The sequence below is a fragment of the Thermobia domestica genome, chromosome 9 (assembly GCF_964235325.1).
Source record: "Thermobia domestica chromosome 9, izTheDome1.hap1.1, whole genome shotgun sequence".
Classification (NCBI taxonomy): domain Eukaryota; kingdom Metazoa; phylum Arthropoda; class Insecta; order Zygentoma; family Lepismatidae; genus Thermobia; species Thermobia domestica.
The window spans coordinates 223,072,047-223,087,967 of NC_137462.1; the positions used below are offsets into that span (position 1 = coordinate 223,072,047).

A 15,921-nucleotide genomic window follows, 5' to 3' on the forward strand; every position below is an offset into this window, starting at 1 on the left:
CAGGTAGAAGGGTGAACACACATCAGTCTGTGCCCAAAAGTATCTTTCTGATTATAGAGTTCAAATATATCCGTAGGGAGTACACCAATACGTTGTCACTTAACCTTGGTAAGTAAGAGCTCATTCACTATCGTATACCAGACACTCGCGACCACTGATGTCAACGTGACATCATGATTATTGTATGAAACTCTTAACTTATTTTTCGTTGGAAATTTCATTTGGATATGCGGAGCTATGTTGTTGCAAATATGGGCGGTAAAGTGTGTGGACAGAAAGCAGATATGGGAGTAGTTGGTGGGATTAGACAAAGGTACACAGGAATAACCTTGCATGGCGTGTTGAATATACACCGGAGCCTGTTCCACGGACATCATATAGGGAGAAATAGGAGGAGGCAGGGAAGAGATCCAACAGGAAAACCTTTGATGGATAGTTCGGTCAGTAACTTGAATTTTTTTGTATAATTATTAGTTAGAAAGAATGCAGTACATTTAACTCTAACTAATATTAGTATCAGGCTTCAATGGTGGAGTGGTAGGGTTAGAATATCACTCTTCACACGAAAAAATATCCTGCCCATAGAAACGAATCAATAATGCAATTTACCACATCTATAACTATTGGTATAGCAAATACATTTGATTAGGTTTAATTTTCGCAATTTGTGATTTATACTGAGCAAGTTTCCTTTTCGAATTTTGATTGAGGGGATCCCAAATATGTTCATAGTGTATACTATCCGAATAAGAGAATGTGGTGTCCCTATATTTTCACTTCAGTAAACAGTTTATTGGTGGCATATGGCAGTAGTACGCCTTCCATAGTCCAAACATGAAGTGACAACACTTTCTATTTTCGGAAATTAGAAAGTTAAAAACTAAGAGCACTAAATTATTGCAATCAATCAAAAAGTACAGTAAAATTATTGTAGAGTGGTACAGTTAAGTGTAACATCATCTGCAAAGTCAACAACTGAGATATTTTGCAGATCAATCAGATCAATCTGGTTGCGTATACGCTGCTACTTTATATATTAAAGATTCTAGTGCGAAACCAAAAAATAAATAAATAAATAAATAAAGAATGGGAACCCCTCGCACACTTCTCTGTTGTGGAATGGGAGCAACAGAAATACCATTTACCTTAAGCTTTGCCGTGGCTATGTTATAAATATGAGTGAGGAAGTTAATGAAGGCCACCGGAAAATTATAAACGCGTAACACAGCAAAAAGAAAGATATGCGATAAGCAATCCAGTGTATTTTTAAAAATCAAAAGGTACCAGGCTAGCCAATTTTGTCGCAAAAGTAAAATAAACAACATCCCGAATCTTGGTCGGTGCGTAATATACATTCTTTGGTTGATTGGGAGCAGCTTGAAATGGAAAATGTTATCTTTTAATACTGATTGAAGGCGACGCACAAGGACTTTATTAAACAATTTAAGATCGGTGTGTAGTAACGTAATTGGCCGATGTTGCAAAACATTCTTGGCATCAGAAGACTTGGGAAGGGAGATAACATGACTAGACATTTTGAAAGAAGTGCAGAGTGGCATATAGTTCATTAAATAAGAATAACATGTCCACTCCGATTATATGCCAATACTTTTGATAGTAAGCATACGTCAACGAAAGCATACGTCAAGCAAACGTCGACTGAAGAAAGTATTTTACTCCTTAAGCTTGTGAAAAAATTTCACTTCCATTAGTGGCATAATTAAGGTTAGATTATCTGCCGCCAATAGTTCTGGGAGCAATATATTTAAGTAAACATGATAACTGATGGAAGGATCCATAGTTGCAGCATATAAGGTTTTATAATGATCAAAAAAGACCTTTTTAATGTCGGGAGTGACGTAAGTGTTGTATTATTATGATTCAGAAATCAATCACCTTCTCAACATGACGCTTATGTTGTTCTATATAGTAATAAAATGTAATGTGTTCTTCTGGCAGACAAGCTCCGTCTGGCAGGTATTGAGCAAAGTTATGTACATCATTCATTAGCATGAATTCGTGTTATACATGTCTTTGTTCTTTTGAATTGTTATCATATATTGAGGGGAGTGGGCAGAATCCGTAGTTCATTAAGCGCTCTATAAAGACATGCGAAGGATTCACATTGTTCGCGTTTCTTTTCAGCTCCTTACCATTTGATAAACTTCATATCTTAGACTTCACATATTTGATCCACCAGTCATTTAGAGTAGGATAGTAGTGACATTGGCGTAGCCAGTACTTTCATTTAGTGCGAAATAATATTTCATGTCGCCGTCAGTAAGTAATTGATTATTCAGTTTCCAAGCTGTTCTCTCACAGATTATAGAAACACAGAGTTTAAATTTACATGTCTAAATTACTGCAGAATGGTCACTAAAGGGACTAATCTCAAATTAATATCGGTGATAGAGGATATTAAATTAAGAGCGCAGATACTTGCAGTTTTAAAAGCGAACTCGAGATATCGCTGATGGTATACCTAGACGTGTTTGAGAGGTTCCGACGAAAGTAATTGCTGAAGAGCAGGGAAGGGAGTAAATTTGTCAGCGGTATCTATTGTTATTGAAAGAATAAATTTGCATACAACTTATTCGAAACATTGGGAAGCAATGATAGGATTTCAGTACTGTAAAATTGTTTACGTACTATGCGATTATTAGTGCCACAATACGAATAAGTATTAATGATAGTAATATTTTCGCAAGTGATGCTAATACCCCTGCCAGACGGCAGATATATATTTGATATCGCGACACCTCGTTTACATAATATAACCATGTGCGCTAGATCTATATTTACATACTATGCAAAATATTGGGTTAAAAAGTTAAATTCTGTAAGCGTCACTTCTTGTAAAAAATAAATCATTCGATATTTGATTTATAAAGCTTCGTAAGAGTTTGCGGCGTACCGAAAAACGAGATGGCAAGATGGCGTACCGAAAAACGTTGTAGGGATCCTTTCGAAGATTAAGCATCACTTTCTCATTTTCCCTCTGGTATCAATACTAAGGAAGATATACTGTATATAGTTAAAATATATCGGGTCAAATCTTATAAATGTCATAGAACTCCTAAAAACAAGTGCTTTAATGTTGAATATTTTCTAGGTTATCAAACACCTACGAGCATCCAAGTTACTACCTAGTCTTACCGTCACATTGTTAGGGGGCACGGTAGCTCAGTAGTACGGTGCTTACCTCTGGTGCATGGGGTCCCTGTTCAAACCCCGCCAAAGTAATTTGTAGTGGACAACATCGCGCTCGTGGGTTTTCTCGGTGTACTCCCGTTTCCTCCTAGTTTCTCATTCCACCACTAATTCCATCATCATTCATTTGCATTCATCGCCTTCTCTAGTCTAATAGACATAATCGTAGGGCGCATTTGTCCCGAAGTTTTAAGTACATTGACACGAAGGTTAGAGATTTTAATAATATGTCATTTTAATAATATGAGTTACATGGATATATTATGAACAAAAATAACAAATAATTATTCAAAATGGCCACCATTAGCATGCACACAGTCCTTAAATCTTTGTGACCACTCCTCAATAGCATTACGCAATACACCAACCGGAAAATCTGTTCCTGCTTTGTGAAGAGATCGCTTTGAACTTTCAATATTGGGATGACTCTTCTTGCAAGCGATATCCTGAAGCTTGGACCACAATTTGTAGTCCAAAGGGTTTAGGTTCGAACTTGCAGAAAGCCAGTCTGACGTGGAAATGAAGTCCGGAATATTTGTCTCCAGCCACTGCTGGGTTGTCCGTGCCTTATGTGCTGAGCTGAGTCCTGCTGAAAGCTCCAGTACGGTCCATGGAAGATTGTGTTGGTGGGATTCTTGACTATTCTCTTAAGCACTGTCCCCTGGTACATTGACTGACGTTTTGACCAATTCTTCACAGAAATGGAGATCTGTTGTGCTCTTGTAGCTCACATTCCACCACATCATGACTCAGGCAGTATGCTGATCCCTCTGGATCCCTGGAGCCTTTTCAGAAGCTTCTCTAGAGAATGTGGCATATATCCTGTCATGTTGGGCATTGAAAGTCTCCTCAATACTAAAACCTTTTTCCGTCAGTGAAAAGGATTCCACGATATCCATTTGCTGCGTAACGCTTGCTGCGTGCGCGCACTTTGCTTTTAGGAGTCCCTGGCACTTCAGTTTATTTGTCAGGAGATGTCTTTTGTGTTGTTTACAAGCATTGAGTCCCAGGTCACTGCTTAACAGGCAAGACATAGACATTTTAAATTTCTTTAGCTCACGACCCATAACAGACTCTCTCCTAACTGGATTTCGTCGGAGGCGCGCTGCCACTACTTTTACAAGTTCCGGTGTTCGTACTGTGTGGTCTTCTTTGGCGCGGGCGATCTTTCACAGTTCCAGTCTCAACAAAGCGCCGGGTATGAGGTAAATGAATTTTTTACTGATTTCAAGCTCCTGGAGGGTTTTGAAAATGTTCCCTGGTGATTTACTATCTTGTGCAACGCTATCATTGCCACACTATTTTCACACTCGCCCCATTCCATCTTGAACACTTATAACTGACACCTTTGCACTTCTTCAGTTCATCCAATAATGACTCACGCTTCACGATACCACTCTTGACGTTGATTGCTTGCACGGGCGGAAGTGAAACCACCCTCAAAAGTTGGGACAGTATTTACGGTAGGACTAGGTAGTTTCCATTCCAATTTGAAATCAACCTTTTTTCGTTGAAAAATGGCCCATTTGATTAACAAGGGCAATTTCTTTTCTCCCTGTTAGACCCCCGTAAAAACTAAAAATATTAATTATTGGTAATTGTTATGTGGATTATTTTTAGAAGGCTATATAGACATGCCAAGTTTCATTATTGTAGTTCTATTGGAAGTGCGTAATAATTGAGGGTGTAGAAGAAGTTGCATTTGAAATAACATAGGGTTGATATTTCAATTCCCCATAAAACACCGCTGAAGTTAGAAAGTTTTATTTTGGTGATTTACTTAATTAACGCTATCAGAAACCTACAAACAGTCCAAATTTCAAGTTTTTATTCTAATTACTTAAAACATGAAATTTATCGTCCAAAAAACACGCATTCAAATAACATGAAGATCATTTCTTCTATCTAAAAACCATTAGAAACTAAAATCATTCAGTTTTGGCAATTCTTCTGTGGGTTAGTTCCGGAAGGCTATAAACGTGAAATTTCTAATTTCCAGATCAACTGTAAGTACCCCTCATTTTATGCCAGTGAGTCAGTTCATGTAGCTATATATATCTACATAGACATATATATATAGTAGAGATAATAATATTAATATTTTTTTATTTTTCCATCGTTTTCTGAATAAAGTATGCATGTAAATAATAATACATTTTTATTTTTAGGCTGCTGACTCTCCTCATTGCTTCATGGCCATGTTGACAATTTCTGAAGTGAGTGTAGATAATGCAGGTGAATACTTGTTCCTTGTGAAGAGTCCACGAGGCTTGGCTGATGGAACTGTAATAATAAATGTGACACGTGCAAGCTTTTCTGTTTCTACTACTGACAGCCTTGCCGCCCAGATGTTAGTACATACTTTTGCAATCGTTGTCAATAGATTTTTTATAAAACTGATGATTCTGTGAAAAATAAAAATTGTTTTAAGTAAATAAACTTCTTTTATATTGATTTGTAAGAAAATCCTCAACTTCCTAAGTATTCTATTCAATACTTATAGGTGTTCTGTCGGTAAGGAAACGAGGCAAGTGTACCTCGAAACTTCCTATAGTGTACTTTCAGCCTATAGTATAACGTTTCTTGGTTGGTCTGCTATATAAGGCCATATTTTCATGACTGAATTCATTTCAGTAAGGCAGTTAGGAGGACTTTTAAATGACTTGTATTGAAATTGTTTCTTTTAAAAATCTCAATGGTAAATAATATACGTTTATTTAATGTATGTGTGTGTTCTCTTGCCCCCTCCCCCACCGAAACGGCACAATCAACGAAATCGCATAAATTACTTTAATTCGTTGTGTTCCAGAGCAATATAATTTCTTCTGTTCTCGTATCCAAGAAAATTGACAACTAAATTGGATAGAATGAGTTCCTCCTGACCTTCCCGCACAACCTTTTATTCTGAGCTAAATGTACGAAAGTACCTTAAATCGTTTATGTTGGATTTTTTCTAGTTTGTTGTAGAGTATCAGTTTCTTCTTTAACGTTTCAGAAAGAAAAGACAGCTAATTGTGGAGGTGGTTGGAAAACGTCGTCTTGCTCCCCCAATAATCCTAAATCATAGATAAATCTGTATGAAAATAGCTTAATCGTTTAGCTGAATTTGTTCTAGTGCAGGATCCCCGGCCAAGTAAGTTTGTGGTGGACAACATCGTGTTCATGGGTTTTCTCGGGTACTCCCGTTTCCTCCCAGTATCTCATTCTACCAATTTTTCCATTATTATTCATTTGCTTCAATCATCCTCCTCCTTAGCATGTAGGGCATATTTGTGGGACGTTAAACTGAAAGAGTTCAAATAAGAAAATCTATTCCTTTCCAAAACATTTTCTGAGACAACTCCATAAACATTACTGAAACCCGGTGGAACAGAGTTGCCATTTCAGATGTAATTTAACCGGGGTAAAAAAAAAAATCTATGAGAGAGAGAAAAGGATCAGTGCTCAGCCGTACTATGTATTCTTGACAGTTTAAGCCGTGGTGTGTGAACTCAACAGAAATGAATGAGAGGGAAAATAATACAGCGTGTAGTGGTATAATCTTGCTTTTCCATTTTTGATAGAAATATTCTAGGCTATACACATACTGTAGGTATGAGTAGGTGTAATTATTATTCATAAGAGATAAGCTGATAGGAGATCAAAATAAGCTTTTTTCAACGCCCTTACTACATTGCTTGACAAATGAGGATTTTAATATTCTTTCCACCGTGTATCCCCGTTCACGGAGGCATAGATTGTATCTAAATCTATTTATAGTACAACTCAGTCTGTAATGCTACTTACTAACAGTTAACAAGTTCACTATGTTCGCTGTCTGTTTACCCACCTCTCTTTATTTCAAAATGGTTAGTGATTAAGCTAATAGTTAACAATCGCCACTTCACTATGTTCACTGCCTGTTTACCCACTTCTCTTTATTTGAAATTGGTTAGTGATTAAACTGAACATGAAAGTGCTTTGATGTTTATTATTAACCCAAACCTTACTGTACACTATAGGTTAAAATCGAACTTAATTGAAATTTTGTAATTATTCACATTTAACTTTTATTCGACTTGCCCACCAACTAAATTTCGATTACACAAGTATTAATCCTCAAATCTAAATATAGTTATAGAGGCCTTGTTTTATTTCGAAGTAATAAAATTGAAACACAACAGTTTTCAAGATGCATTTAAGTTGTCAAAATAGTGAAAAATCTTGAAATTGTCTGCATGCAAACGACAGGTATTAGCGTCAGGCGGACAGGATGCACAACAAGCGACAATTATTGGGTCAACTTAAAAATTACCGTTACTTATTGATATATTTTAATTTTATAAGTAGACACAACACTGATATTTACAAACGCTGAATCATATTAATATATTTTGCATATGTCAATATTCTATATATTCGATTACCCACCCTTGCGCATAGAAGACTACATTTTTTGGAATTTGAAAAATAGGTAAAACCTCGACATGATTGTAATTACATGGGCGCATGGAGGGATAATCCAAATTAACAAAAAATTGGCTACTTACCAATGAATCCTACCTTGGAAAGTTTAAACACTTTTTTGACGTTTCGGAACTGACAGCTGGTTCCTTCCTCAGTGGCAAGGTGAAAAGGATTAAAACGGGAAGGAGATAAAAGGAATAAAACAAGAAACACATACCACTAAATAAAGGTAACGTACAAAATGAATCCTGATATGAGCAGAGCAGAGTGAAAAAGGAATAAACCGAATCAAAGAAAACGCGGTGTCTATGTTACGTCACTGTTGCCAGGTTCAAAGTGTGCATCAATGATCTCGACATGATTGATTTAGCTTACCTTTCCCCATCCCCCTACTCTTAAATGACAGAATCATTCAATTTAACTTCATGATGAGTGAGTTCTTATTTCCAGTAATTCCATTTTAAAATCCTGCTAAAATCTATCTTTAATACATAAATGAGAATCAATACTTTAATTAAAGATGCAAAGTTGAATATACGTGCTATTATTGATTGTTATCAGTGACTACAGAGACGGTATGGAAACCAAGGCTGGACACAATTCTGTATTTTAAGCAAGTTTCCTTTCCTGTTATGATCAACTGGTCTCCCCTTTCGCAGTGGGAAAGAGGTGGGGGAATAGGCTAATTTATTTTTATTGAACATCAACTTCTGTGGAACGAGAATTCATAATATGAAAAAAAATCGTTTATAGAATGCATCTCTCTCTCTCTCTCTCTCTCTGCACTAACATTATAGTCGTCGCTGATGACTAAGTTGTTTGAAATACAGAGACAATACTCGACACATACAAACGATATGTTTCTACTACATCAGTACGTTTGTTTTATCTTGGCACGCTTTCCGCTCAAAGGATTGATCCGTCTGCAACGCATTCTTGACACGTCACGGTTAAGTTGTCAGTTGCAATACGCTAGGAAACAGCAAAACGCCACACCACTCACAAATCACAGTAACACACTTGTTCGCGCGTGGCAGCTAAGCACTTCAACTACCCAACAAATAGCAATGACCTCATTTGATGGGCTGGCTGACAACTAACGTTATTGTCCGTTTACTGTAGCTTGGAGGTGTGTTTTGACACAAAACCTGGCTAGCGAATCTTAGCAGTCCTTCCCCTTCTTTCCCCTTATCGCAGTGGTAACAGTGGCACTAACTCGTCAACTTTAGCACTAGTAGGGCTTGGTATTTGCAAGTTGCGTAAATTTCGAAACAGTTTACTTCTTCTCTAATCAGGGCCCGTAACATGTGTGGGGCAGGGGAGGGGCAACTGCCCCCAGGGAGGTTCCCCGCCGTTCGAAGGGGCCCATTTTGAGGCAAAATTTTCTTAATCCATATACGATGCGCACATGAAATTATAAATGAAGCATCAAACAGTTTCACTACATTACATAAAGCAGCGCACAAAAGGTAAATAAAACAAAAGTGAGTCGTGGGCCCACTTCAGTAAAAAACGTGTACTATTAGGGGCCCTAGAAATAACATTTATTCGTATGGTTTTGAGATTTGTCAATATTGTCCACTGAATTAATTTGTCATGTATGGAAGGGGCCCAGGAGCATAAGTAACGGCTCCGCAAACCCTGCCGTCAGGGAGGGCCACAGGCTCCGGGGGGACATAAATAGTAAGAAAAAGATAGAAAGAGGAGGGCCCTAGAATGAGAAAAAACTTTTTCTAGGAGGCCCAAATACACGTACTAATGCTTGCCCCCAGAAAAAATCTATACTAAGTTACGGCGCTGTCTCTAATGTGAATTTATTGGTACAGTTCTGCTATTAGTTAACTATATCAGGTTGGTCTCTTTAAACCTTGGGTCGTGGAGAGAAACAATCTTACAGGAGGATAGTATTCAGATTTTATGAAGGTGGGGAAAAGAGAGCGAGGATGAGAAAGATGAGAAGAAAGAAAGAAAAAGAATGAAAGAAACAATTCTACACTTACTTCATAATGAATTTAAACACATATAAACGAAAAAGGGATATCGGAACCCACCACCATAGTTTTGGCAACATTCTGGCGTAATATATTTCCCGCCAATTCTGGGGCCTCAGTGTTTGGCCCATTTCTGACCTTACAGCAGTGGCAGATCTAGGGGACGATCGCCCCCCCTGGAGAGAAAACTTTCTTATTTTATATATTTAAATAAAACCCATCCCAGAGTTTGGAGCTCTTAAAAGTAGCTCTAAGTAGCAGTACTAAACCCCCCCCCAGAAGTCCGTCCTGAATCCGCCCCGGCCTTACAGAAGCTATCGTTTAGGCATTCACCTTGTGGGACTGAGGAAAACCTTAATAAGGAATACCAGCCAGAGCTGGGATCATGCCCACGCTCGATCTACCTATTTTAATGCGTTTTTTGTGTTGGACAGTGTCTAGTAAGGGCACCCAAACAGGGTAAATGCGTACTGCTTTAAAATATTTACATGTTAAAATTCGCTTTATACTGTACTTTGAACACTGAACACGTAATTCTATGTGTATTATATTCTTCTTACAGCAGCATGCTTTATTTCCTAATACTTTAGGTCTATGGTTGTTAGTATTTATAATTATTGCATCATACTAATTCTTCTCAAAGCTCGTTCAATTAGTATGAAATTCTAGACTTGGCAGTTTGCAACATTGCAAACCTTCACCAACAGGCAATAATGTAGCGAGAATATTTCCACCTAAACTCGCATCGAAATTTCCAGCCTCTGTTTACAATCAGTACAAGATGTTTCTGTCGCCTTATCATGAAAACAACGCTGTCCAGCGAACCTAACGGTCTTCGCGATCCCTGTTTATTGTTTACAATACAAACTGCATGATTTCAATATTGCCAGGCGTACAAGGTTTCAGCACACTTTCGAACAAGAACACTTGTACAAAATTGAGTGTGCATTATATGTAAGATTGTATTACATAATAACTAACTTGATTTGTCATAACGTTAATATCTCAGTCATCCGAAAAGCAGCAATTTATATAGTAATAATAATTGTTCTATGACTGTGCAGAAGTAGGTACATTCGGTTCTGCGATTTATGTGCCTGGCAACCATGAATTAACCATGTAGGGGTGAGAAGCAAGGTGTTGACGCTCGCTCTACAATTGTTGTTTGTAAACAATCTTCCATCCTAGAGTGAACGGACAATACCTACACGACAAAGCCAATAAGACGTCTAATAGATTAAAACGTTCACGTGAACAGTGGCGGCGTAAGGGCGGGGCGAGCGGTGCCCTCGCCCCGGGCCCCACTTTGTGGGAGCCCTTGGACGGTAAGTAAAATATAATTACTCAGGAACCTTGCTGACATGAGCCGTACAAAGACCGTCAAGATTTATAATCCGCACCTTCTCTAAAAGTAAACGCAATTAGTTGTCAATCAGTATTACACCAAATAACGAATGAGACAACATAAATATGTATCTAATAAAACTAATCAGTGCCAGATTTCCGCATAAGCAACAAGCTATAAGCTTCGGGCCTCATTCTCTTGGGGACCCGCAAAGAAATTTAAAGAAAAAAATGTAGATTCAAAATAAATAAAATAAAAGTTTCATTATCTTGGAGGCACCCAATGAAATTTAAAGGAAAAAGTTGAATATAGGGAAAAATAGATAAAGTAAATGTTTCACACTCTTGGGGATTCCCATAGAAAAAAATCCGTCAAAATTTGATCCAGTTATGAAGGCACATATTCATTCAATAAGCACTAACACGAAAGACAAAGACGATTATTTTACTTTTCACATGATTAGAACGAATTGATTAACTTTCTTGGAGAAAAAGTTCGACAGCACATACTTGAAAGCGTGAGAAGAGCAAAATACTTCAGCATTGTATTTGATTCAACTCCTGATTGTTCTCATGTTGAACAGTTGTCACAAATCATTCGATTTGTTGACATACAACGTGATTCTGTTCAAGTTCGGGAAGCATTTATTGATTTCATCTCTGTCGAAGGAAAGACTGCTGAGAGTATTTCTGCTGAAATAGTGAAGAAACTTGAACATGATAGGCTTGATATTCAAGATTGCAGAGGCCAGTCTTATGATAATCAAGCTACAATGGCCGGGCAATATTCTGGAGTTCAAACTTTGATACGAAATATAAATCTTTTTGCCATTTTCGTTCCTTGTAACAATCATTCATTGAACCTTGTTGGAATACACGCTGCGCACGTTAACGTTCTGGGGTCACTTTCTTTGGAGTAATGGAACGTTTGTCTGTATTCTTTTCTAGATCTACTTTTCGATGGAATGTGCTGCAAAAGCACGTAAAGATTGGTCTGAAACGTGAAAGTGACACTAGATGGAATTCAAAAGCAGAAGCTGTGAAGGCATTTTCTAGTCAATTGGATGAAATAATTGATGTGTTGGAAGAATTGCGTGATACTTCGACTGAAACTCATGATACTCGAGATGTTGGTTTTCTTCTTGCAAGTATCAAGTCATTTAACTTCATCGCTTTATTGTATTTCTGGTCTGAAGTTCTCCCATATATTGATCGGATCCAAAAATGCCTTCGATCTCAGGATATGAGTTTCAATCAGGCTCTTATTCAGTTACAGACCTTGGTTGACACCATTGATACCTGGAGAATTGAGCTGGCCGAGGAAATCATATCCGCAGCTGAAGGAAGTTGCAGAGAATGGAAAATAACTGAGGGTACACGCAGTAGGAGAAGGAGATGCATGCCTGGAGAAGCATAGGATGAATCTCTGACTGCACAGGCCGAAGTAAATGAAATTTTAGATGAGATGAGACAATAAATGTATTACCATTTTACTTAAATGCCTGACCTGAACGATAGATTTGGATTCCTGTGTTCTATCGCCAACTTTGTGCCGCAACTAGATTATGAGAACGAAGAAAGGTTAAAAGCACGTTGCTCTGATTTGGCTTTGTTCTACCCGAATGACTTGGATGGCTTAGAATTATTTCAGGATTTTAAGGATATAATCCGTTCACTAAGGTGTGCTCAGAAAACTAAAAGAGCAACTTGACTTTTTCTCGCAAGGCATACTGAAATACGTGTCTTCAAGTGGGGCTTGAAGTTGATAAAAGTTTGGCAACCGCTCTTGCGAATTTGATAACACTGCCCGTGTCTGTCGCATCACGTGAAAGGTCTTTCAGCAAAATAAAGCTGATAAAATCATACTTGCACTACTCAATGAGTCAAGAAAGACTCACGAATCTGGCCATTGTTTCTATCGAAAATGAAATAGCATCTACTTTGGATTTTGATAATATAATTGAGACTTTCACATCTACCAAAGCAAGGAAGGTAGCATTCTGAATGGTGGTGGAACACAGGCTAATAAGGTAGTGGAACTATCGTCGAAAGTAGTTTCTTATTTCAACTTAAGACAATAAAAATACAAAAGTACCAAAAGAATAACAAAAAGCCGTCAAGATCTATCTGTCAATAAGAAAAGCAGGATGGTACAACCCGTAGTACAATTCTGAACTCACATACTTAATCTATGATATATCCCAAATTATTCAACATATTCAGGATTATTTATTATACCTAGGTAATACATTCTAGTACAAAGTATGTTAGTAAGTTGCAATTGAAACAGTCATAAATGACAGAATATAAACATGTTTGAGTTATTAAATACAAAATAATATAATCACAAAACAAATGTGAAATCTATAAACAATAGTAAAAAAGACAAGCAGGAAAGAAATATTCTAGTACTTCATTGATATTTCGGCAAAAGCAGTGGGACTAAATAGACTGCATAATATCACTGGAGAGAAACACAGTAAAAAATAAGTGAAGGAGACACGTAGGAGAGAAATCTATTGTAGACATTATTTACTGATAGTTCGGTAAAAAAAAAAAAAAAAAAAAAGTGTTTACGTATCGTGTATGATCACTGGAGAGAAACTAAATGTTAAAGTGAATGTGGCTAATTGTAGGAGAAAAATGTAATCGTAAACTCAAGCAGGTGAAAAACCATGAATAAACTTAACTATATGAGAAATTGCACAAGAGAAACATCGTATCCCTAATCCTTTTTCTAGCGTGTCCTTGAGTAAAAAATGAATGCAATGATAGTCTTGGTTCGTTTTTTTTAAACATACCAGCGTGAAGGCGGTTCTGAGCATTATAAAAATAGACAGGGATGCTGAATGTTACCCCCATTTATTTAATATATCCTAGATTAAGATTGTTTAAACACACACACCAACGGGAAAGGGAGGAGGAGTAGAGAGAAGGAATGATTATGCAAATGAATGTCAAAAATAGCAGTGTGCAAATCATGATTGTTTGAGAAGGGGCCCCGATCTACTTCTCTGGCCCCGGGCCCCAGTTTGCCTTACGCCGCCACTGCACGTGAATGCTAGCAGAAAATCCTTAAAAGCCAACCAAGTGCACTGGCGGGAAAAGTGCCAAGACAAAACAAACATGCTCTAGTCAGTGGCATAGCATAAGGGAACGCCGGTTTGCCCGGCATCCCCTGTTAATAAGAAAAACTACGTATTTCATTATATATATATATATATATATATATATATATATATATATTAGGGATGGCCAATTCCGGAATTTTTACTTTCCGGAATCCGGAAAGTAAAATCGGAAAATTATACTCTCTCGAAAGTCTCTGTCTCGACTCGACTCGAATTCGAGTCGAGACAAAATATACGAGTTAAAATATATACACACACACACACCAGCCAGACCATTATGACGACCTACCTAATTGTTAGTATGTCCACCTTTTGGCACGGATAACAACGGCGACGCGTCTTGGCATGATCACAATGTTCCTCGGTGGGGGCGCTGGAGAGAGTTGGCACCACATATGCACACACAGGCAGGGCCGTGCTGGGATACTAATGAGGGCGGTGGACAAGTCTACTAAAAGGGCGCCTATACAAACGGGAATATATATATATATATATATATATATATATATATATATATATATATATATATATATATATATATATATATAGAGAGAGAGAGAGAGAGAGAGAGAGACTTTGGAAGAAAGTATGGGTGACATTTTATATCAAAATCACCACCAAATTTGTTTTAGTATTAATGTAAATAGCTAACCTCGAATCGAAATCCTCTTTACTACAGAAAAACTATTTAGTTCCTGTAATAACATTTCTGTCAAATAAAAAGAAACTAAATGTATCAACAACTTAATGTAGCACGCCTATGGACGCAGGAGGCTCATTGCCGCGTTTACAAAAGCTTTCTATTGATTTCTGTCCTTAGAAAACTGAACCCAGTTTCTATTTTATATTTCAATCTCTGCGAGAACCATTTTAATATTGTCCTCCCATCTGCGCCTCGGTCTTCCTAACGGTTATTTTCCTATTTGGATTTCCAGTTACAACTTCGAAAGCGTTTCTAATTTCTTCCATTCTGGCTACATAAAATGACCATTTGAGCCTCCTAGACTTGATGACCCTAACAATGTTTGGTAAACGGTATAAAATTATGCAGTTTTTCCTTATGAAGTTTCCGCCTTTCCCCATTCCCGTTCATTTTGGAGTTCGAATATTGGTTTAAGAATCTTGTTTTCAAATACTTTCAGTCTGCGATTTTCCCTCAGTTAGTTACCATGTTTCGCAACCATACAGTACAACAGGCATTATTATCGTTTTATATTTTGAGCTACAAATTCCTCAACAGAATTAGCGACAACAAAAGATTTTTAACTGAAATCCCTGCTTTCAGTTGACAAATTTTTGTAGTGATTATGGTTTTGGTCCCTTAATAATGATCCTAGATATTTGAAAGTATCCACTTTATTGAAAGAAAATGATCAATAAAATGCAGTATTACGATCCCGACAAACATCCATTTATTCAGTTTTCTCTGCATTTACTTTTAAGTCTATATCCCTGCAAGCGTTAATTAAGATTTCTGCATTCCTTTCTATCATTACTTATTAAATTTACATCATCAGCATACGCCATAACCTGGCAAATACAATTCAACTCTAGGACCTGATTGCTGTCTTTGATTTTCCTTATCGTGTTCTCCAGAACAAAGTTAAATAATAATGACGACAACGCATCTCCCTGTTTCACGTCATTCTCAACGTGAAAGCTCGTGAACAAGAATTTCTCTACTCAAACTTTACTTTGGGATTCATTTAAACATATCTTAATTAATCTATCTTTTTTGGTATTGCAAATTCTGTAAGCATGTTGTACAATGTTTCCCTCCTACCAGAGTCTAAAGTCAA

The 15,921-nt window shown here is 37.3% G+C and overlaps 1 protein-coding gene across 1 annotated transcript in view; it reads left to right on the plus strand.

The window, feature by feature from the left end:
- The window catches only part of tei (irregular chiasm C-roughest protein teiresias), a 369,851-nt gene extending 364,207 nt beyond the window's left edge, over window positions 1-5,644 (plus strand). Inside the window, exon 8 of the mRNA XM_081726610.1 lies at window positions 5,379-5,644. Coding sequence (XP_081582736.1) covers window positions 5,379-5,621 — 243 coding nt within the window. The 3' untranslated portion in view covers window positions 5,622-5,644. The remainder of the gene's footprint in view (window positions 1-5,378) is intronic.
- The last annotated feature ends 10,277 nt before the right edge of the window (window positions 5,645-15,921 follow it).